At 41.4% G+C, this 24,843-nt stretch overlaps 1 protein-coding gene across 1 annotated transcript in view; it reads left to right on the top strand.

Moving 5' to 3' along the window:
* The first annotated feature begins 3,842 nt into the window (after positions 1 to 3,842).
* Positions 3,843 to 24,843, top strand: part of ZNRF2 (zinc and ring finger 2) — a 58,711-nt gene continuing 37,710 nt past the window's right edge. The window contains exon 1 of the mRNA XM_058799991.1: positions 3,843 to 4,317. Within this exon, the coding sequence (XP_058655974.1) occupies positions 3,843 to 4,317 (475 nt within the window). The remainder of the gene's footprint in view (positions 4,318 to 24,843) is intronic.

Here is a 24,843-nt window from a genome sequence, read left to right as displayed (position 1 = left end):
GGCAGGAGGGGAGAGGGGAAATTATCTGTCTGCATAGCTCACTGTCAAGCAAAATGTAGGCCCCTGTTCCATTTATCAGTACACATTCTCCAAAATGTGCAATATTATGAATTTGCACCTAATTTTGTATCCTTAGGGCACACCTGTCACCTGGTATGTTCAAGGAAACTGGTCAAGAATCACGTTCATTATTTTCACGTGCTGATAGACAAAGTGGTGCAACCAGAACTGAGCAGGAGGTATGCAGCTTATAACAAAGAACAGTGAGGATATTTGCCTGTCTAAACCAGTTTTTTCCCACTACCCTGGACAAGGAACAAATAGTGCTTATTTAAGTATGACTATGATTCCCTAGATATGTTTCTACAGGAACAAAAGCAGCATTCACCCATATGAACCTACAGAAGTTAATTTTTGTATAACTATCTGCTTTTCCACTGAGTTCTTGAAATCTATAGAAGTATGGTCAGCAGCAGGATATTCTACTTTCTCTCTGCAATGCTTCCTCTCATCACTAGTGACTTTCTTTTGTAATTTACAAAGTTTTTATGCAAGCTACTTCTGTAGTAATGAACAAATGGGAGTAGGTTACAGCACCAGATACTTGCCTCTACAAGACTAGACAGCTAATAGACATTTGTTAGAAGAAATGTTAGCTTGAAAACCTAACTGTACTGTTGCTTATATAAAGCAAATTTTCATATCTAGAAAAATTTCTATTCATTTTTTCAGAGAGACCAGGAAGAATTGAGGGGAGAAAACTGGCTCAAAGGCATGGCATGCTTTTTTTCCTGAAGATGTGTTATTTGAGAGATATGCTGTGTTTAGTCTCACACTTGATAGTGAGAGAGCTGCAAATATGTCCTAGATGCAAAACAAAAACTGAAGCCTACCAAAAAAGAAAAAAGAAAAAAAGAAAATCACATTGCACTGGGAGCAATCATGGTCTCTGAGAAGGGAACACAGGCTGTCCTGTTGCTGTGATTTCTTTTCCGTGAAATATCCTATGCTGTTAAATGTAACTTTCTGACTGTAAGACTGAGTAACTGGATGTCTTTTTTGTAGGGCTTTTTTTCCACCACAGGCCTCATAATTTAATCCTAAATTGAATAAAATATTATTCACAGTCAAATATGATCTGTATTTAATACCTGCTCAATTCTTAAATCCACTGTAAAAAAAAATTCAGGAAGTGCTGTGATACTGTGTAGCAATGTGCTATTTTCAAAGTGCTGTTTATTTTAGCAGCTGAGCAGCTCTACTAACACTCAGTAGTGGAAATTTTAAAAACTCCATAAAATTCTGAGCATGCTCCCTGTAACCCTGCTCCAATAGGGCTCAACATGCCACAGGCATTCTGTGAGCAGCAGAAATTATGAGTCATGTTTGCAACATCCTTTGCCCAAGCAGATTCCTGGAATCTAGCAGGATAGGAATTCCTACAGTAGCTTTCCTTTCTGTGGGAACATTAGAATCTCTGTCTTCTACATAACCACTTATTTTCTATACTGTTAATGTCTCTGAGAGATTTGGCCGAAGCTGGACAAGGATTTAAAAAGTAACCAGTGGTGGCAGAGCAGACAGCATATCCACACCGATTTTCCTTCTGCAGGGAATTGAACTAGAAAGTGCTCATGATTGATCTACTTTGGAGTATCTACCACTGCCAGCAGAGACTGCAGCTTATAATTCACAAGTGGGGATGACATAGCTTGGGACGGCAGATTATCGACCCCAGCTGTCTGCCCAGCACCCAGCACACAAAAGACTCTTCATGAGACAGCTGTGGAATCACTGCCTCTCGCTGAAATGGGCAAACAGTTTACACCAGCATTCTCTAAATGGTGTTCAGAGTATTCACAGAGTGTCTTAGCCATCCAGAAAAGTGGTGTTGCAAGCATGAGTTAGGGCTAGTACCCTCCTGTGCCACCCCCAACCATGGCACCTCTTCTCGCAGACCCAGCTGTGAGCTGCAGCGATGCCAGAATGTGATGCCACATGCAGTTGTAAGAGTCATGGCAAAAGGAGGTGGAACAGGAGGCCTTTCACATCTGAGAAGGAGCACCAAAGATGCCGCAAGTGTAAATGTAATGCTTCATAATGCTTTGTATTTTAATTAAGGTTTGGATCAGTTTTATAGTATTAATTATAACATAGCTTGGATACTGTGCCATTGTGACATAGGAAGGAATGTAGATGGAATCCCTACTGAGACATTACGATGGAGAGTCCTGATGCACTGCTTCATGGTGACACAGTCTATTTTAGAGCAGACAAAAATCCATGAAACAAGCAGTTTTCCTCAGATGACCAACTGTAGGAATCATGTTTATATAAATTCAATGCATGTGACAGTATCAAACAAGGTACAAAACAGCTTTATGTCTCTGAATGTTTTGTTATGATCAAACTGAGCCTGCTATCCACACAGGTATTATTCACTGGGATAAAATTTAGAGCTTAGTTAATCCCTGTGTAAAAAAAAAAAAAACGTGACTTTGAGTGAGTGACTGAGGTATACAGCATTTTCCTGTATCACCTGTGAACCAAAGACGTAAGAGATTTTCGTCCTTCTAGTCCTGCTTCCCGGTATGTCCATATGTCTCCTGGTACATCCAGGTTCTCGGAGGACACAGACTCGCAGCCAGCGGTCAGGGTCGGAAGTGGCCGACCCGGGAGGGCTCCCAAGGGGGGAACGCGGCCCTTTCTTTCCCCGCTGTCCCGCCGAGCCGCGGCCCAGCCAGGCGGCCGGGAGCCGCCCCAGCCGCCGAGGTCGGGCATCCGGGCGTTTGCTGGAGCCGCAGTGCCGGAGAACCGAGCGGCGGCGGCGCGGCAGGAGGGCACAGGAGGGCACAGGAGGGCACCGCCGCTCCGCCACCGGGCCCTGCCCGCCCGCCGGGCCGCTCCCCTCCTTCACCTGCCGGGGCTCGGGCGGAGCGCGGACTCGGGGCCGCTCGCCTTCCGCCAGCGGCGGTCCGGCTCTGCTCTGCTGCCCGGGCGGCCCGCGGGACGCGGCTGCGGGCGAGCGCACAGCGAGCTTTCCTCGCGTGTGTGTGCGTGCTGCGTCCCGCCGGCGGCCCCGTCGCGGGCACTGTCCCTCCTGCCGAGGCGAGGGCGGCCCGAGGCCACGCGGGCCTCACCTGGCGCTGTCCCGCACCTTGCGGGAGGAGCGGCGCGGGAGGCGGGGCGAGCCGCCGGGCCCGGCCCGTTGCGCCGCCGCCGCCGGGGGCCGGTCTCCCGCTGGGCGCGGGGGGGGGAGCCGAGGCGGCGGCCCCCGCCCGCCGTAACCGCTCCCCATCCCGCCCGCTGGTGCCGCCCCCAGCATGGCGACACGGTAGAGGAGCGGCTGCGCCGGGGCGACCGCCCCCTCCCGCCTCCTCGGCACGGGCACGGCGCGCCGCGGGTGAGCGAGCGGCCTCGGCGGCGCTGCTGCCGCCGGTGCCCCGCGCAGGGCTCAGCGGCGGCGGACGAGGAGGAGGAGGATGGCGGTGGCGGTCGCGGCGGCGGCGGGCACAGCAGCAGCAGCGGCGGCGGCGGGACCGAGCGGCCGCGCGGCGGGAGCCAGCACCGTCCCGAGCAGCTCATGGTGGCGCCCCAGACCCGCCAGCAGCGGCCGCGCCGGGGCCGCCAGCTGAGCCGGATCCCGGCGGGCGGCTCTCCCCTCTCCACACCGACCCACCGAGCGACCCGTCCCCCTCCCCCGACGCTCCCTCTCCCCCCTCCCCGGCGCGACCCGCGCCTCGGATCGCCCCCGCCGGGGCCGGACTGCCACCACCCCCGGGCGCCGCGGGGAAGGCGGCGGCGGCGAAGGGCACCGGGCAGCGCCGGGCGGCGGCGGGACCATGGGCGCGAAGCAGAGCAGCCCCACCGCCGCCAATGGCCGCACCCGGGCGTACTCGGGCGGGGATCTGCCTTCCTCGAGCAGCAGCAGCAGCGGCGGCGCTAACGGGACCGGCGGGCGCTCGGCAGGCGGCGGCGGGCGCTACTCGCACCTGGCGGCGGCGCCTCACGCCGCTCCCGGCGGCGCGGCGGCCGCGGCGGCCGGAGGAGCGGCGGCGGCGGGGAGTGCCGCGGGGTCGGCACCCCGGAGCAGGTCCTTAGGGGGGGCCACGGCCTCCGGGGCCCGGGCGGCGCAGTCCGCCTTCAACATCCCCCACAGCAGCGGCCCCTACGGCTCGCAGGACTCGGTCAGCAGCACCCCGGAGGAGGGCGGCCGGGAGCGGCCCGCGGGGGGCGGCGGCGGCGGCGGCTCCTCCGGCGGGCCCCGGCTGGTGATCGGCTCGCTGCCCGCGCACCTCTCGCCGCACCTGTTCGGAGGTAAGGGGCACTGCCGGGGCGGGAGGGTTTGGCTGCCTGGCCCGGCACTGCGGGGCCGGGGTTGCGGGCGGTGGGATGGGGTGTGCAGGGTCTTTCCCCGGCTCCGAGGTGGGACGGATACCAAGGTGGCGTCCCGGTTTGGAGACGGGGCTCTCGGCCGGTGTCTCCTATTGTTTGTAAGGAGAGCTGTGAACGGGGAGGTTAAAAATGAAACAAGCCCGGCGGCGGGGAGGAAGCGAAGCCTCTCCGGCCGGCGACTAGACTCTAATAGCTGTAATCAGTGCCTGTGTAAATACTCTTGCCTACTACTTACATAATTAGAATTTAATTGGATCATGTGTCTCCGCCGTTTATTCTAAAATCGGACCAAACCCCTCTTTAGGCACTGATTAATGTGTGGCTGATGCTTGTTCTTCTTTCTAAGTTCTCTGTTCAGAAAGTCGGTACAGAAAAAGAGAAGTTAAAGTAAGTTTCTTTGTTGGTGCACCCCCTAAGAGGTGAGCAGAGGCGGCTAGCTGTCCGTGCCGCTGGAGTCCGGGCTTGCAGCACCGGCACCCTGTAGCCTTGAGGATGGGCACATGTGCTCCTGAGGCAGGAGGAACACTCGGCTACACTCTAAAATAACCAGGGAGCTGAGGCCCTTGGAGAAGCATAGTAAACGTGGAGCACGTTGCAGGTTTTTTTGTCTGTCTTGCGCTACCGAGATTAATTGGGCTGTATAGGATGGGGTTTTACTGCCTGTATTTTTTGCCTTGAAGTTGGAAATCATCTTGTTCGTTGCCAGCTGCGTTCAGAGTTGCTGGCTCCCTTAAGTACTGTTCATGCTAAAGGCTGTTCGTATAGGTCAAACAACGAGCAAATTTGTTTATTGGATGTATTCTTCAACTGACATTTTTAATACACACATATATATGTTTATAAATATAAATATACATACCTATACAAACTTAATACCCAAAGCTGTTTTTTTAGGGGATAAAGGAAGAGGCTAATGTAAAATTTCTGCATTTCTTTATTCTTATTAATCCATTTGTGAATACCATTTGTAGGAGGTCGGCTTTCTCGTTTTCTGTGATTCACCCAGCTTTTAGCCGAAGCAGAGCTGTGTGCAGCCTGACCCTTGCAGGGTACACGAGGTTTCTGTCACATGGCCTGCTGCTTCTGGCTTGGTGATCTCAAGTCAGCATAGCTGTTACTTCCTATATCTAAAACTGCCTCGTCCCAGCAGTTGAACATTAACAAAAAGCTGTCAAACTCTATTACAGTAAAATAATATTTTCTTTTAGAAAGAAAACATAACTATTCTCATAGTACCGAGCTGGTAGACAGGATTGCTTTACAAGTTTACAAGGATGCTCATTACACCACCAAAGTACCTTGAGGGGGAAGAAGGTGCATGTGTTTTTCGTAGTGATGAAAGGATGTGCTATCATGGAGTACTGTACAGCTCATGCTAAGCACAAGGGAATCATTAGAATGTGTAGCCAGTTGTTGTTCAAAGGTGAAACTTTTTTTTCCTCTTCAGTGCTTAGACACTGTCCTGCAACTTGCTTTGGTGCCAGAAGGAAGTGAATTAAATGTAAACGAAGTGATGAGGGTTAACCTTGGAATCTGTATTCAGATGCAGGAAGGTCTCTTCAGAATAACTCTGAATGTGATCTTACTTTTCTATGGCATGTACTCATTTTTAATTGCTGTACTACACTGTATTTTTGTCCTTGGAGTGATGCAAAGCTTGTTGCTTTTACCAGTGCAGGAGGAGTGCCAGGAGGGGTACGCTGTCTTCATCTACTCACTAATGAATAAGGACTGCCATATGTTAGGAGTATAACTGGCAAGTTTCAAGATACAGTAAGATTTTTAGTGAAGAAGCAAATAGATTCATAATATCTTGTGACTACATAAAGATAGTGTGTCTTAATGGGATGAATAACTGCTTAATCATAATACTGCAACACCTGTGAAGAAGGCCTCACTTCTAGGCATTATTCTTTCTTTCAATTTAAATATTTTGTGATGTTGATGATACATTACTCCACATCTCACTCAGTGTTGCCATCTTTTTCTAGTTGCATGCTTTTGTGTTTTCTTGATTCTTTGTAATAACTACATGGTTGGAAAAAGTAGCCCAACTGGAGATCATACATTAATAGCATCAGCATTCTGAAAAATAACTTGAAGCATTGTTTTTGTCCTGATGGTAACTAGCTCAAGCTTGTCTAGGTGTGGTATCTGGCATTTATCTTGTGTATCTTGAGCATGCTTGAAGTCCCCTCCCTTGTTTTGTAACTTGCAAATTAGCTGAATTATTTCTTTTTAACCTGAAAACTGCCAAAATTAATTGTGAGGATTAGCATAGCAATTCTGTGAAAATTAAAATAAAACAAGAAGAACAATAATACCTTCTGTAAGTTGAACCAAATCTCCACCTATCTATGTTTTTAGGAATACTGCTTGGCTTTGTCAGTCAGTGCCACGTGGGTGTTGCATTTGTTAAATTACTGTAATTAATTTGCCATTAGTGAATTACACTCTATTGTCACTTTTACTGAGCTGTTTTGCATGCTGAAGTAATGTATAAATATTAACCCCCTGATGTAACATGCTTAAATCTATACTAAGCTTGTTACTACACCATTTAAATGAGAATATAAAGGTGACGTTAATGTACTGGCGAGTATGTTCAGTGACTGCCTGTGTTCCTTTAGTAGGAGCTGTGGCAGTAACAGCCTTTCCTGGCTGTGAAGGTCTCCTGTTCCCATCTGACCTCAGGCTAAGGCACTTTTGTGAACAACATACAGTGGAGTAAATGCTGCTGTGTAGCCTGGTCTCATCTCAGGGGGAGTTCAGTTCACTCAACAATCAGTGCCTTGGTCTCACAAGAGTACATATATATGTGTGTGTGTTTAACTTTGTGCTCTGAGCATGCCTGAAGTAGGCTTAGGGCGTTAAGTAGAGTGAGACCCAAATTCCATAAGATCTTAGGGCACTCCCAGAGAGGCCAAACCTGTGCGTGACATTCAGGAGCTTTCTTGCAACACAGTGCCAAGTTCCAGCTTCCTTTAAGGTGATAACACTTATCAGGAGTTTTGACCAGTAGTTTCCCTGCTCTGTTCCTCAGTGAATGGGACTTCCCCTCTCCTCCAGCCCCAAAGTAAATATTCTTACCTTCTGTTATGTGTAGAAGAGTTGGCCCTGAGGAGGGCCATGGGGCCAGATTCACATTAGTTTTCCCACTGTGTTTTTAGAGATTACATAGTCCTCAGTACTGCAGCAAAGCTACCACTGTAGTTACAATGTAGCTTGTTTTTGTCAGTGATGCAATTGGTTCAGCTAAAAATGGACTTTTAGGATGGCCTTTGCTTTGGATAACTGCTGATGTGTTACTTCCATCACTTCAAGTGTTGACAGCTCCTTAGAACGCTCTTCATGTTTATGTTCCTGTTTCTGGGTGGTCATAACTGGGAGAATTCTTGGCAAAAACACCTAGTATAAGTATCCTTCTGGTGTTCAAATTTGGGAATGTTGTTGTAAGACAACAATGCCTTTGAACTGTTTTTTCTTTTGTTCTGTCATTAAGAGTCTCTTAGGGGGTAATATATTAAAATTCAGCTGAAGATAGCAGAAACTCAAACATATCGAGTTTTTAAAATTTTCACATCAGTTCTTCTTTCAAGATGATTGAGCAGAGACTGTTCAAGTATTATACAGAATCTCAGTTTGTGTTCTATATGGTCATATACAATTTTATATCATGTTTTTACAGATAGATTTTTAAAAATATAGTGTTGTCTGATACAGCTGTTAACAGCCTTCATGCCTATGTCAAGATTGGGAATAATGATTTGGAGATAAGGTTGCATCTGTTCAACTCTATTAGGAGAAGGAAGTTTGTTATGTTCTTCTTAAGCCAAATAATGATCAGACTTCTTTTATTAAGGGCTCTACAGTACAGGATTTATCACTAGCTACTGAATGTACATAACATGGGTAGAACCTTGTTAGGTATATTATAGAAGCATCTATTTGTGATAATAGTACAAGTAGCATCTATTATAGTAGCATCTATTTGTGATAATAGTACAAGTAATGAATGAATTCTTCATTCTACAAATGAAAGTTTATGAAACCCTCAGATTATAACCTAAATTCCTAGTTGCATTGTGGGAAGCAGATAACAGTAGAAGAATGATGTGAATTTTCAGAAGAGTTTTTTAGATGTCTGTCAAACTGTCTAGAAGGCTACATCTTGTTTTGTTTCCCATCAGATCTCTTTATAGTTATAGGATACATTTGGATGTATTTTTGCGGTTCAACTGTCTTTTGGTCGCTTCTCTTCCCGTATGGCACAAGTACTATTGCTTTGAGAAATTATGACACTCTGAAACACTTCAGACCTAATGCTGCTCCCATTTTGCAAGCTAAAGGGCACTCTGAGGTCTTTGCCCCTGAATTGGGAGAAAGGTTGGGAAGTGTGCCTTGGAGCAGGGCTGTTGGGCTGGTGGGGGTAAGGAGTAGAGATGTTCAGCTATATCATTGAGTTGACTCCAAAGAACAGTCACTTTTGCAGTCTCTGAAGACATGGGGGATTTTGTAAATGCATTAGCATCCCCTTTACCAAAACACAGATTGAAAAATCCATTGTGCTAGGAGAGCAGTCCAAGGATAAGTCTATTGATAATGAGCTTTAGAAGGTCTGTTCTGACTGATGAGTTTGAAGAATCCAGTCCCTTTGCAGTCTCACTGTTCCAGTGTTTAGTTGGGCTGCTCTGTTCCTGTGTGCATTCAGTGGGCAATACACAGCTCCTGGTTTGGCAGCAAAGGTGTAAACCCTCCTTAGTCAAGGACAAGAAAAAGTAGCAAAAAGTCCAACACCACCAGCCACCTGCTCCAGCTCAGTCAAGAGAGTGCTTGTAGTCTCAAATGTTAAGTGTTTGGACAAAGTGAGCTAAAAGAAGAACTGTTTGAGTCTTCTGATGGCACTCATGAAGTCTCTGGGAGTCATCTTTCATTTCCTTCAGTTGGAAACAGGTCTCTGTGATGATGAGTAGCTTGGGGCAGTGAAGTAAAGGCTGAGATGAGTGATAGGGGATCTTTGAAAGGCTCTTTTTTTTTCAAGTGCTTTTATTTTCTCCTTTGTTCCCCTCTTCCTGCTTGTTCAACAGAAGGTTTTAGGAGAAGATAAATAATAAAAAATGGCAGCACTGCATTTGTGGGAGAAATGTAAATAGGGGAAACAGTCTAATTGTAATGGCATATATAAATATTTCTTTTGGCTATCAAGGTAGTGATAATACCTGATTGAACCTTTGCAGTGCCAGTTCAAACAAAGGCCTTCCTCTTATTTAATGTCTTCTGAATACCTATGCAAGCCTGATATTCTGTCAGTGTCTCTCGTCATGTTCTGTCATATAATTGCAGGCTAGTCTCCAACAACCTCCCAAGTAATTTCTTTGTCTCATAAAGAAAGCCTTTTGTCACTGCTAGAAGCTCAAAACTATTTTTAAAACACGTTGCCTATGCATCTGTTTGGGTAAGTTCTCCTCCCCTGTTCTTGCCAGCTGCTCATGGAAAACTTCATCATGCAAACGTTCTTGAATTGCTCTCTTAGCCTTGCAGGAAACTTTTAAGTTTTGAATAAAGTTGTGAAAATTTTGGGGTAGGTTTTCCTTGCTATTTGCATGCAACCAATTTTATATTACTTTCAAGATTTTTCTGCAGTGTGTCTACTGCCCATTAATGGCTTAATTAGTTTCAGGAGAGGTGTATGGTCATTTCAACAGATTGTGTTCATTTACTGTGGTAATGGAGCATGTTGTTCTTGCAGATGTTTAACCCATGAAAAGAAAGTGAGAAATCCTTGAGTGCTCTGAGTTTCTATTTTGGAGCATCTTTAAAGACATACATCTTTCCAATCAAAAGAAAACAATTTGTGTAAAACTGCAACTACCTGAGTAAAACCAGAAATGCATATCTTAAACATCTAGGAGAGTATTTTTTGCTGTCTGATATCTGGATATATATTTCCTAAACAAGTGCCTATGTTCCCAAGACCACCTTTCCCTTGATCATCGTGCCTTTCATGAGGATATCTCCATGTGCATCCAGAGGCTTTTGACCTCTCTTGTTTGGTAGGCTTCAAATCCCTGGTGCTTTAAAAATGGGAGGGCAAGCCATAGAACAAATGAGGCTGGTTCTCCCTTTCACTCAGGACATGCTTCTATTTTCTGCATGGAAATTGAATGGTACTGACCTGGGGAGATAGGAAGCATGCAGGAAAATCTCCTAGGGCTCGAGGTGTCTGACTGCCTGCCAGACAGAACACACAAGAGTGCTGTGTGGGATTTGACTGTTACCCCTCTGTTGTCTTCAGAAGCTGACCTAGCTGGGTGTTTTCTTGCTAGTCTGCTCTGTCTCAAAATCAGACCACCACAGCCTGTGCACAGTCCCCAAAGGGTGGGTGTGCTGCATACCATCAGGGATATTTTTAGTAGATTCTGTTTGCTGACTGACTTAGTGTGCTATAAATACAGAGTTCTCATCTGGCATGCACTTTGCGTGTCTTCTAGTAACTTATAATAAATTCACCTAAGAATAATGGCAAGGAGAAGCGAGCTGTTAGGATTTGTTTGGCTTTCCATACAAAGTGTCATTTATATAAAGCAATTATTTAGTAACATTTTAACTGTAAATGGCTTTTAAAACTAGTGGTATTCCAAAACACTTCCTAGTTGGGTTCTCATAATTAGTCCTTACGTCAGACTGATTTATACTGCGTTTTCATTATGGTTTTAAAAGTTGAAGGTGGAGTTTTTAGGTATGGGAGGTTACTTGAGGATCTGGAATACTGTCAATACTAGTAAATTACAGGCTTTTTTATACCAATGCTAGCATATTCCATAAGGAAAAAAAATGAAAAAAAATGAAACTTAGTTATGACTCTCCTGGAATTTCTTTCCCCTGAAATATAGGTATATGTACAATTTCTTGAGTTAAAATATAGTTAGGGCACTTATAGGACTCAATGCAGAAAGGGAAGGATCCCATGTCCTCTTAAAATACAGATGCATTTGACTTTGAGTGTTGAATTTGACACAAAATTGAAGGATGGGTTCTTCCTTAGTTGTACTGAGAATAACCTGAATGTAGTTGTTCTGTATTGCTAAAATAAAAACTCTCATAGCATGCACTAACAGATGTGAAGTTTTCCATATACAGCAAAAGTCTGCTCAGAGGTGCTTTCTGCAGATTGCCTGAACACATAAGCAGTGTTTTGAGAATCTTAATTTTTTTTTTTATAATGAAATCCAGATCAATCTGGTGATAGTCTTTCAGAAAACTTCCGAACTAGATTGTCATGCTATCAAGAATCTTAGATAGTCCGCTGAAAAATTATGTTACTTTGAATCTGGATTTCCTGCAGCTATCAGAAGTTTTACTTATTGTAGAATGAAGAGTATCACTCCTTTATTCTTCAGTGTCAACATGGATAAAAGTTCCAGTTTGGGAAAAAAGAATCTTACTTCCCTTAAGAAAATGCTGTGGCCACTACCAAATAGATCAGAGCATCGTCAATTAAATAAATGTCAGAGGGACAATTGTGGACAATCTCCAGATCGTAAAGAACAATGACAGTAGTAAAATGTGGTTTTCTGTGGTCATTTAACTGCTTTGCTTTCACTATGAGGCAGTTCTCTTTCTTCCCAGTGTCTTGACTACATCAGCAAGGATGACTGAAGTGGCCTAGATGCCAGACTTGAGAATTTGTTGTCCATTTCCTTGTGTCTGTCGTTTGGGAAGAATGAGTTTAAAATCACAGACCTGTGTTCTGAATATTGGAAGGCATACTTTGCATGTGTATGAGTGGCTCAGGGCTCCTATAGTATCTTAGATTGGATAATGATGGTTCATCTTAAGAGCTGATTGTGATGAAGTTTTCTAAAAGATGTGTGGCTGAGTTCAGGCGTGAGGTGCCCAAAAACAGGGTTAGCTACGCAACTTTCCTTCTGATTTTTCAATGCTGTGATATTTTTTCAAACTCAGTTGTAGATTAGAGCTGGTTTATGAGTTTTAGGGTTTTTTCACTCTCTTAGCCATGTGGGTGTAGTTGTTAGAGGCAGTCACATCAGTTTGGATAGATACTTGTTTTATTTTTATACTGGGAGTATTACTTAATGAATGGCAAGTAGGTGGGTTGCCTAAGTACAAAGCAGAGTAAAGATGACTTGTTTTTTTATCAAACCTCTAGCAATCTATTAACAAATTACAATTCCAAAATAATAAAGCATAATTGTAAAACTATTTATATATTTTTAAAGTGCTGTGAAAAGAAATAAAATACCTGGTTTGCCCATGCAGCAGTGCCATAAGGCTGTTGCTGGCTGAAGAGAAATTATCTACTAAAGCAGCACATGAATGAAAACACCATGAAATTCACATATGGAAATGGACTGCATGCTGTCAAAGAAACACTCTTTGAATATCTAATTCAGCTGTCCTAACATTTGCATACTAGATATCTAATATTAAAATACCAGATGACAAGTTCAGAGGCATTGCCTTGCTTTTTGAGGTCTGAAATACAGTTAAAATTAATTGAAGAGTAATGCATATTTTCTATAGCTCGGCTGTTGGATTGGTTTATATCCCAATGTGCCATATCTGTGCATTTGTGTGTTTTTAAGTGATAACATTTTCAAAGACACATGATACTGAGCTTCTTCATAACCATAGATGTAAAAAAATGAAGTGCTAAAAATGTTATTGAACTAAAATACAGTACTGAAATAGCTTCTAGTTTGGAGGAAATACAAATGCCATTGCTAGAATAATAAACCATGTACCAAAATAAACTGGTTTTCATGCACTTGATAAGACTGAGATCCAGTGACAGCATAGAACTAGGGAGTGGAGGAAATGTTCCTTGGAAATGTGGGGCTAGTTTTACTGCAAACAAAGGGATAAGAAAGCTAATGCAAATAATGTGTTTTATATTGTGCAAGGGCAATAATGGATGATGTGTTCAGTCCAGGTTATTCCCTTTGTGCCTCCCCTTGGCCTCTGCAGTCACAAAGCACACAATTGTGTTCAGCTGATGAAGTCAGAGTATATTCATTTGATGAAGTTCAAATGATGAACACATTTGGAGCTGGAGGGCAAAAGTTCCTCCTAGTGGGTTGGGCTGGTGCATGTGACTTCTCTAGAGGTGTGCAACCGTTTACATATAGTTAATGATTGTGTGTTTTGCTTTAAAGCTTTGTTTACAAGAAATGTTTAAAAGCATTGTAAGCTTGGATCATGTAATTTCTTGACATTAAACCATTTAATATGTTGGGGAAATCCATTAATTTGTGAAAAGTGAGCTGGAATTAAGCTCTCTGAAGAGAGCTTGGATTGACAGCAATGTTGAGATTGTTCCTGTCCACACAGATTTATGTGGTCATGGAGTGGTTGTCAAAAGCATTCTAATTCTTAAATTCTGGTCATTGTTGATTCTCTTTTAGGGATTGGCTAGCCATTAAGCAAGTTGCAGGGAAAGGCTACCATGTTACAACAAATATAAGGCAAGGCATACTTAGCATTGATAAAACTATTCAGGGTATAATTTTTGCCAGGAGTTAAAAGAAATAACTGAAATTAATGTTTATTATTCTAAAAGCAAGAACTACAACAAGGGTCCTTGAAATCTTTTGCTCTGATGCTTAAACAAACAAGTTAAAAGGGCAAATATTTAACAAGTTTTTATAAGAATTGTTTAGCCAGTGGTCAGAACTACAGCTTGCCAATACCCTTGTATTTTTCAAAGTGCTGTAAAATACTTTATTAAGATGCACTTCTAGGGACTCCTGTTTTTCATCATTGTTCCATCATGGATTTGCCCTATCTCTGGGCAGTTAAATGGCTGTGTTCCCTGGCAGCCTAAAAGTTGGTTAGCTGTTACATGCAAGCATTCTTTGAAATATGTTTAAAAACAAATGTTTGTATTCAATGTGTTGCTGGCCCAGCACTATTCACAAAGATGCAGAATTAAAATGAGTGAAGAATTTAAGCACCCCAGGAAATGTTAGCCTCAAAAGAAATCATCTGGCAAGGCTGCCGAACTTGTAAGCAAGAGAGAAGGAAAGGTCTCTATGGAATGGTGGTGTTTGTTGCATTCTTACTTAGAGGGAATTGGGATGCAGGGATATGGATACTGATACTGTTGTCTTCCAGTCTCTTGCGCTATGGTCCTGTGACACTAAAGCTCTGTGTCACTTATTGAGAGCCTCTCCTTTTTTCTTCCTTTTCCCGGCCCTTTTGCTGTTTTCTGTGTGGATGAGTCATCTTACTTGCAACACCTTTATTAGCAACTGTAGTGCCACTGAAAACAAAAATAAATATGCAGAAATACTGACTTAGCGGGATCTTAAAAATACTCACATTTAAAAAGAATATCAGTGTTTAAGTTTAGGGCTTGTTTCTTTGTTTTTCTTAAAAGACATAATATAGGGTATTATGTATAATTTGGATTTTAACTTTAATATCCTAATTTTATCTAGCAATTGTATATCAGTACTATTAATGGAAGAATAACACAGAAGAGAAACCTACTGAAATAGATAATTAGTTCTCTATCAAAGAGAAGAAGCCATTTAGATTAAATTATTTATTTTAGGGTATCTATTCATAGATACCATAGGTTTTTTCCTTGAATTCAAATTTTTCTAACTTGCGTTTCCCCAAACTTGAAAATTGTGATGTAGATTTTGCTTTTTGTTGGCAGTGGTTTGAAGCACATATGAGTTAAAACTGATTAAACTTGTTTCCTCAAAGAGCTAACCATGTAAATAGGCTGTACATCTAGCACAAGGCAATATAGCCTGGAATTTAAATGTCAACATATTAAATTCTAATCCTATTGGTTTTCTGTTTATGCCTTAAGGATTTGTAAATATACAAAATTACACACTTGTAATTTGATTTCAGACATGTGAAATTTCAGATAGAAATAGGAAAGGAAGAAAAGCCTCAAGATAGGACCTTATTTTTCTTTTATTTTCCCTCCTGGTCTCTCTGACATACTAAGCTTCATGCTCCTTCAGGCAATGATGATAAATGTACTGGGTACAATGTGTTTAAGCTATTGGTACAGCTAAAACAGTTTGAGGACAGCTTTACTGCAGTCAGTGAGTCTTGCTCCTGCAGAACTTCTTGTTTGCTCACAAATCTACCTTGAAGGGCATAATCCCATTTGTCAGAAATTGTCATCTATAACTGACAAGGATTTCTTCCTCTGCTGAAGGGGAAGGAGCTCTTTCTGCAGTCTCGGTACTCATGTTCTTAAATTGTTACATTTGTAGCCCTCTGCGGGAACTCATCAATTGCAAGTAAATTTTAATGGTGCTTTCCTGACCCTGCAAGTCAGTGAATCCCATGGCAATTGAACCCTCTGACTGAGGATTACAAATATCACCACAAATACTTGTACATAGAGACCTAAGTATAGAGGAAAGTTACTTTGCCAGCTATTTCAGTTGTTGTTGTAAGCAATACTTAAACATTGCTTTTTCCTTTCTCACTGTATGTTTTGAAAAATAATTATTAATTTAAAAATTTTCATTATGATATTTAGGTTATGCATGCAATAACCTAAACTTTATGCAAAAGAGCTTGTAAGGACAGATTTAATGCTAATGAGTGATGTGTGGGCTGAAGTCGCTCTGATGTTCATAGTACATGAGGAGACATTGGGGTTCCTACCAGCACTGGAATATGGGATCAGCTGAGTTTAACCCATTCCAAGCAGATTATTTTATTCTTTCTTAATTTCTTAGTGGAAAACCATCTAATTTCTCTGGTATTTTATTTTGACAGCTAATTTTACTGATTTGTTGGAAAAATTCCTAATAAGCAAATTACTCCTAATGTTTTGCAACTGATTTCCCATTTTGAATGCAGAAATTTGCAGTTGATGCATTTTTTTAGCAGATAGTTCTTTTCTCATTACAATCATGAAAGGCTCTTTTTTTCCTTTCTAGTTGTACTTGACTCTTGCTGGCTATTAGCTACAATTTCAATGATGCATATAGCCTTGAAATGTAACTGAAAGGACATTTATTGCACTTAGTACCTCTCGATTTTTATTGCCTCTTACTTTGAATTAGGCTTGTAGAAAGCTCTAATTTGCTAGGTGTGTCTGACAAATAAGGACCAGGGTGGTAATGAAGAAGACAACATTTAACAATAAAGTAACTGTCTCTAAAAACATAGGTTGTTTGTTTCTGTCAGTGGCTGCCTGCCTGGTGAGATTCAGGAGGATTGATAAGAGAATTCATTGAAAACAGGCTTGTGTGTAGAGTTATCTGGTGTTACTGTTTGTGTTAGCTAGTAAACTTGAAGCTGCTGCTTCTTGTATAAACAAGAAAGCCAGCAGCAATTTTTCTTTAACACTGAAAGCAGCTGTTTGGGCTGTAAAAAACCTGTTTCCATAACACAGATGAAGTGCCATTGTGACTGTTTATACAAATTGGCGCTCGTAGTGTATACATAGAGGAGAATTTCAGGGTTTTTCTTACACTTGCATATACCTCAGCATCCTGGTACACAAACTAAAGTTTTTATCTTTCTGCCTTTAAGCTGTGAATCTCAGCCTGAGTAACAACTTAAAGGGCTTGATCCTGGCCTGGCTGCAGAAGACAGACCTCATGTATTAATACGTTCGTGTCATTCTTGTGGTATTTGGCTAACTGCACTTAATAACAGGATTACCAGAAGACCGGTAATCAGGATATAAATTGTTTGGGGTTAATAGGCGCTGTGTGGAGGCCAGGGAGAGCAGAAGGCATTGCCCCAGGCGGGTCCCTCCCGGGCAGGCCCGTTCAGCACCCGCGCTCTGGACAGCGCAGGCGGAGCCGCGGCCGCTCCCGTCGGGTGCTGCGGGGCTGGGGGCTCCTGGAGCCCGCCGGGGAACCACAGCACAGCCCAGGAGCTGTACCTGCCCCTGGGCCCACAGCACATCACAGCCCAGGAGCTGTACCTGCCCCTGGGCCCACAGCGTTATAGCTGGGCATGGGGGCTCCTGGAGCCCGCCGGGGAACCACAGCACATCACAGCCCAGGAGCTGTACCTGCCCTCGGCCCACCGCGTTGTAGCTGGGCATGGGGGCTCCTGGAGCCCGCCGGGGAACCACAGCACATCACAGCCCAGGAGCTGTACCTGCCCCTGGGCCCACAGCGTTATAGCTGGGCATGGGGGCTCCTGGAGCCCGCCGGGGAACCACAGCACATCACAGCCCAGGAGCTGTACCTGCCCTCGGCCCACCGCGTTGTAGCTGGGCCATGCAATCCCACTGAAAAGAGCAAGAGTTCCTGACAGACCCTCATTTGCCCCAGTGCCCTGTGGTGCAGAAAGCAGCTTCGACAGCCTCAAGGGTAGACTGGGTACACCTCCCTGGAAGGCTCTTAGTCGTTCTTTCCAAGTTTGACTCACCAGCCTGCAGTTACTATTTTTTTTTATCTACTTGTTCACTTTTATCTTATAAAATAGGTTTCTTGTCAGACACTGCTAAACCAGCAGCTTCCTTATTCTTAGTTTCATCTCTGTTGTTTGTTTTTCACGTGGTTTAAGGACTTTCTGGATCTAGTTCTCATTTTTGCTGAAAGTTTTGTTAGGCTTGTGGTTTCAACTGGACTTCCCTGCTTGGTTCCTCACAGTATGTGGAAGTGGAAAAGAAAAAGCAAATTATGCAGATCCTTGTTGTTCTCATGCTGTTTAACACTCTGTGACACCAGTGTTTAAAAAGAGAGAAATGAAGTATTTGAACTTAACCTGGAGAAACCTTTGATATGTTTTGAGTTAGTTTTAGAAAGATGCCTTGAGCTGTAGGAGGCTCACTGAAAGATTAACCTTTAGAAATAATATTAGTTTTTCTTGACAAGAAGATAAAATCTACAAGGTGGTATTATGAAATATTTACTTTTGAAAAGGGATAGCTTTGTATTCAGTATTGCTGAGGTAACAAGACAAGATCTATCTTGTGTTTGGAAGAAAAAGAACAAAATGTGAATAATTAATTTCACTTAATGGCTTTCAAAGCCCAGATGGAAAACACAGTAATACTTTGATTCCTGTGTGAAAACAAGTTTTGTAAATACTTTTGTGACCTTTTTTCTTTCTTTTTATGACCCTGCTGCAGAGAGCTGTGTGGTTTGAATACTTTTTTAAAATATTGTTAAGTGCAGTTTATTTAAGGCAGTATGTGCTTTTTTTTCCCTACTTGCTGTCATCTTTTTAGCAGTGTCTTGCAGGATTTGCCTTAGGGGTGGAAATCTTTAATAAATATGAATTCCTTTTTATGCTGAAGACCTTTTGGTATACTGCTATATCATTCGAGCAGGTTCTATAAGAACATTGGCAGCTTTATTTGGTTTGCTACTAAACAAACAAAAAAGGAACCCACATGCATTTCTTGTACTCCCTAATGGAAGAAATAAGGTGAATTTCAAGAAGAAAAGAAAATAAACTTGTTTTGCTATTTCAATTGTTGGGGTGTATTTTCTAAATGTAAAATAGAAATCCATCACTAAACAAAATTAATACTAGAGTTTTATTAGTGTCTTGGAAAATATGTATTTCTAAATCACTTGTCCCCAAATTATGGGTAGCTTTGCTTTCTTTAGGTTGGGTTAGGGTTAGGTTGTTTAGGTTGGCCCCCTGCCATATATCTGGGAACAGTGACAAGTTGTTGGGTGATTTCCAGGGCTGCATTCTACCTTTCAATGTTATTTTTTTCCCCTCTTAATCCTGCTTCATTTGAGACATGATATATAACATGATTTTATTTATAAGTCCTGGGGTTTTACTGAAGTTGCATTCTGGAATTTCTTTCCCTGGTATTCTGATTTCTTACATTTGCTATAAGAACAGTTTTTCCCCCTGAATAGTTAGAGAAACATACAGAGATTGGACAGTGAATTAAATACTGTTTGTGTTTGCTTGCTTGGGGATGTACATTTAGGTTAAATAAATTTCAAACCTTTTTTAACAGATTAGCCTGTGCAAGACAAGCTAGTAGTTTTATAAGGGTTTTCCTCTCCTTGATTAATTTTCAGTTTCTTTCTGTAAAACTGTCCCTGAGGGAATAGGAGTTGATAATACAAGTTGTCATAACTGGCACTTTAGAAGATGTTCCTGTATCTTTTGTAAATTGCTTGTGTACAAGCCATTAGCCTATGAAAAATAAGGCAGCTTTGTTGCTGTCCATATTAATACATTTGAGATCAGGATTTTTGTCTAAATTGGTTTTAAAGACTCTGATTTGTGTTCGCGTGTTCTTGCCAGAATACTAATAGATTAGAATGCTGTATTATTCTTTTAATATTTGGAACTGATTCCAGAAGCTGTTTTATTTTGTGGAAAGCACTGCCCCCAACTTCATGACAAACCTGGCCAGGCCAAGAACAATGGGGTACTGCAGGAGTTATAATCCCACCTGTGTTGTAGATTAGTAACATGGGGAATTGACACACATTCGGTTTTGTTTTTCTGAGGCTAGATCACCTGCTTCCCCTTGAAGCTGTCACTGTATGGCTCTAGAGTAACTAGGTGACAGTGTAACAAGATCAGTCTGTCTCAAGATTTAATGCAACCCATGTGAATTTTATTGCAGGTAGACACCTGGTAAATTAATTTTTATTTTTCTTTTGGAAGTTATTGTGTAGATGTTCAGTGCTGTGAACATCCTTCCTTAATTAAGATTTTAATTTGCACTGTTGTTTTTGAACATCTCTGATATCAATAAATACTGTCCTATTTACACAATACCTAAGTAGGGCAATTTTCTTGGTTTTGACTTCTACCCAAAAATGTATTCTCATGTATAAAAGAATTCTATTTTCATATATATGACATAACCCTTCCAACTGCATCTATTTTTTCCTCTTAGGCCAGCTTCTGGATAATTCTGATGCAGTTTTAACTAAGCACCAGTTTTACACCAGGAGCAGAATTTCAGTCTGTCCCACTATGTTCTCAGCAAAGTACCTGACAGAGAGTGTACCAGTCTTCTTTTCACAGAACAAGTTCAGCATTCACTCATTTTGCAACCTGGAGCAGGAGAAACTCCCTGGAGGATTAGAGAGATGTTAGTTTTCTGTGGCATGCCCTGCAGAGATATCTTCCAGACCAGAAACTGCTATTGTAGGTTGCAGAATTAATAGAATAAATTGTACAATGTCTGCACAGTTCTGGAAAGAAGAGACATGAGATTAATGGTTTAAATGGCATTTGCACTGCCCAAAGCCAGGAATCATATTGAGTATTGCTACGTTTCAAGGGAAAAGTCCAATAAAAATGGGTTTCCCTTAGTGGCACATCTCTTGGTTTACTGATCTCTGATTTCATACAACTGCTGTAAAAGACAGGTATGGCAAGAGCTCCTCTAGAGAGGTTTTGTGGTGACTGGCAGGAATGCCAGCTTCCCTTAGGAGCTTTTAGTAAGTGTTCCCAAAAGTGGTAGTTAAAGGCAAGTTTTAAAAAAAGTTACTTGATAAACCCACAAAGCCTGGAGGCAGAGGCTGTCCTTTACATGCCTATGACTTCTCAGAAGTCTTAAATACAGATAGAATTTGCTGTGGAAGAACTGGAACAAGTCTGTATTTTCACCAGAGCTCGTGACTTACACCCTGGCTTAATCTCGCTATTCTGTGTGTGGCTGTACTGTGAAATTTATCACAGCTGCTCTTACACTAACCACTGTGAAGTGGACTTCTTGCCTTCTGAGGGCTTCTTCCACAATGAAAGGAGTGGAATAAAACTTGTGTCCATGTGGGAAACAGCTGTTTTGACCTCTCCTAAAGTCCAGAATAAGAAAGCCTTTTAGAAAACTGGAAACAGTTTAAGTATGAGAGAATTATATTTCAAGACTATCATGGAGATTTTATTTCATAAGACATTGAAAGTACATCTCCTGTCTACTGAAACAGGTACTAGTGCTCCTCTTAGATAAAGGAGGAAATTTAATTTGAAAAAGAAAAGTGCCTATAAATTATGTTAAGTGTTAGAATTAACAATGTGATAATTCAGTGCCTGAACACTTAACAGTGTGAAATCTTTCTTACTTGGGCAATAGTTTGATTAAGTTAAAGTGCCTTTTGAGAACTATTGTTTCCTTCACAGACTATTTTGGAAAGTTAAAAATTTCAACCTAGAATGAAAGGCTTCTATGGGAAAACAGATAGAAATCTGTGTCTCTAATTAGTTTGACATTTGGGTAGTAGTTGTCCTAAGTAGTCTACCTCAGGGCTTTAGCTGTCCTAATGTGTGAGAGACACTAAAAAATAATTTGAGTGCCTCTCTGAAGAGAATTAAATCCCAGGTGTTGGGTTATTTGATGTGTATTATGGAAGGGTTTTTTTCTAAAAGTAAATTCCTTGCTGGTAAAGTATGTGTACAGTACACATTTTGGGCACATCTTTCATTTGCTTGTCTCTTGTAGCATGGGTTTTTTTTTTGCTGTTTGGAGTTATGTTGTGGAAGGGTTTCTTCAGATGCTCCTTATTGGCCTTTCCCCTCTGGCTTCTGTTTTGATCTTCTTAATCTTCAAGTTGGCTAATACAGCAGAAAAGGAAGGTGAAGGGATGAATGTGTAAATAAGCTAGGAGTGCAGGCTCAAACTCAGGCATTTTTTATGCTGCAATCAAGAACTGTTCCAAAGAGCTTTTTAATTCTTTCAAAACATAAAATTTTTTTCAATGAGCATTTTATTATTTATGTTTAAACTATGCAGTCACTGGATTTAGGGACCCTGTGGTAGGGCCTGGCTAGCTCATTAGGTAAGATGCTGGTTAAGAAGGCATTGCTACATAGAAGGCAGAGCAAATTTATGTCACTGATTTACTTTTTCTGTGATCTTTGTCTCAATGTTATTGTGGCCAAATAGGCATTTTTATAAAAGCTGACAGCTAGGGACTTGGGAGACTTGTTTGACTTTCTGTGTAAGGCAGGGCTAGTTTCTTACTGCCTTTCTCAAGTATAAAATGGAGACATTGCTCCCATTGTAACCATTGCTTGTTCTTGTCTATTTTAGAGTGTAAGCTCTCTGGAGGAGGGACTAATACATATTTGTGAACAAACATATTTTTAACACTTGGCATGCTGTGATTCTGGTCTTATACAGACACTTCTGAAACAAGAATACTAACTGTGATTGCTCCTTAGTCACTCATAAGAAAGAGCAAACACAACAAAACAAAAAACACAAACCTCAACAACCTTTCTTTTTAAAGTAGAATTTATTAGCATGTTGCAGTTTAATGCTATCTCAGTTTTCAAACTCAAGACAGTGTCTGCTTTTTTTTTTATGAGTATTGCTTATGTATATCAAAGGACAGGTCATGATTTTCTGTGAACACTGAAGAAAAACCCCATACCTCTTAAGCAGGTGTAGGTTCTTTTACCTTTAGTAACCTTATGGATGAGTAAAGCAATGAAAACATGTAACACCCTAAGTGAAAGGTGTAATTAGATCAGTAAAAACATTTGAGTTACTGTGTCATTTTTTCAAACTGCTGAGAGGTCAAACTGTCATTCAATCTATTATTTCCAACTGCAGATCCCTGTTAAAATCTATTTAGAGTCTATGCTCTGTGTGTGTGTATGCATGCATATGTGCATCTTATTAGCATGATCTGGTTAATGTAAACAAGATGTTTCTCTTCTGCATGCAGATATTTAAAATGGGTAACTAACCAACTTTCTCAACAGTTTGACTGTTAGACCAATGCAGCAGTTGTAAAGAGCAAAAAAAAAAAAAAAAAAAGGAAATGCTGAGTAGCATTCCTTACCAGAGATATTTAAATGAGAGTGATACACAAAATAGGAACAGTTTGTTCAAATGGTGTTGTCTTAGCTGTGAAGAAGCAAGAATTACATTTTCTGCCTTAGTTACTGTGGTAGCAGTGGTGTAACATATCATTTGAAAGTTTGGTTGGTTTGGGATTTATGGATGTTCTTAAAGATTTTGTGGAATATGTTATGCATGCTGTGTACTGTCATAATAGAGGTAAAAGACTAAATATGGACAAATCTCTCATTGAGCTATTTAAAGCATGCAACTCAATAGCTTTTCTTCACTTTTTACTGACAATAAATACTTGAGGGGGTTATATCTTTTTTACTTCAGTTCTGTCTTTTTCTGAACTAATAATGCATCTTCTTTACTGTTCCTCTTACTAGGCATTTTAGATGCTTTCTTCACAATGCTACATTCTCAAATGCTCTTAAAAGGTTCTGTCTTGGACATAGGAACTTTTGCAAAACTAGTGGTTGCATTACATAGATGTAATGCAGCATATTTTCCCAAAATACATTTTCCCAAAATTTGTATGCTGCTTATGTTAAACACTTAAATTATGTTAATACTGAGGAATTTAATGGTCTCATTCCAATGTACACTTTTGAACTTAACATTTTGTTACTACCCCTTGGATGTCTCTATATTTTGTAATATTCTCTTTAATTATCTTAAATGTCTGGTGTATTATGATCCAACACCCTAGTCTGGCCAATAGTCCATACATTAAGGTAAATATTTGCCAAGTTGTAAGAATAAATGGGTCAACGTACAGTGAACTTCTCTTAGCGTGAATTTTCCATTTAAAAACAAAAGGCTGCTTTATGATAAGCAGAGGATGTCCATGCTTTTAGATAAAAAGTTAATCCTTAAAGAAAATTCCTTTGTTCTGACAATGAATGGTATTTTTAAGCCAGACTTTTCTAATAAGTTCTGTTTTTATTCATGAGCCATACTCCTACTCTGGAAAAAAAATCAAGGCAAATGAACAAAAACCACAAAAAACCATCCCCAAAACCCTGAACAACCCCCCCCCAGCAAATTCAAATAACCAACCAACCAGCCCTCCTTACTCAACTCTCACCAGTTTAAGTGAATGAAAGTAGATGAGTGCATTGGTTAGATATTTCCCTGCTGAATTGATAAATGATGTCATCTATGGAGGACTGCTATTGTGGAGAGATAAAGGGGGAAAATATAGTGTATAATGATACAGGAAAATCTGCTGTCGTGCTTAAGTAATAAAAATTATTGTTGTGTGATGGAAGATTAGATGAAAAGCACAAGAAAACAAGTATGCTTTGAAACCTTTGTTCCTGGCTTTCTTGAAACTGTAATAGGTAAAATTTTCCTGTTATACTGAGTAATAAATGTAATAATAAGTACTTTTGGTATATAATTGAATGCTGCTGTCAAAAAATGAATCATTATTCTGTTTAGAATTAGTATATAAATTCCTGGGAACATTCCACATAATAATTTAGCATTTTACTTACATATATTCTTCCCAGATGTAATCTTTTTATTTTGTGCTCTGACTTTTTTGTCATTGATTGGTTTTCCCCTTTTTTTTGTTTTTGTCACTGCTACCTCTATTTCTGCAGGAACAAGTAGGTTATTGGTAAGTATTTCGACTAAATCAGACTTTACAAAGTTTTGCCTTAGTGAGGACCTCTTTTTTTTTTTTTTTACCCTCA

Source organism: Ammospiza caudacuta, chromosome 1, assembly GCF_027887145.1.
Source record: "Ammospiza caudacuta isolate bAmmCau1 chromosome 1, bAmmCau1.pri, whole genome shotgun sequence".
Taxonomy (NCBI): domain Eukaryota; kingdom Metazoa; phylum Chordata; class Aves; order Passeriformes; family Passerellidae; genus Ammospiza; species Ammospiza caudacuta.
This window is presented reverse-complemented; position numbering and strand designations above follow the sequence as displayed.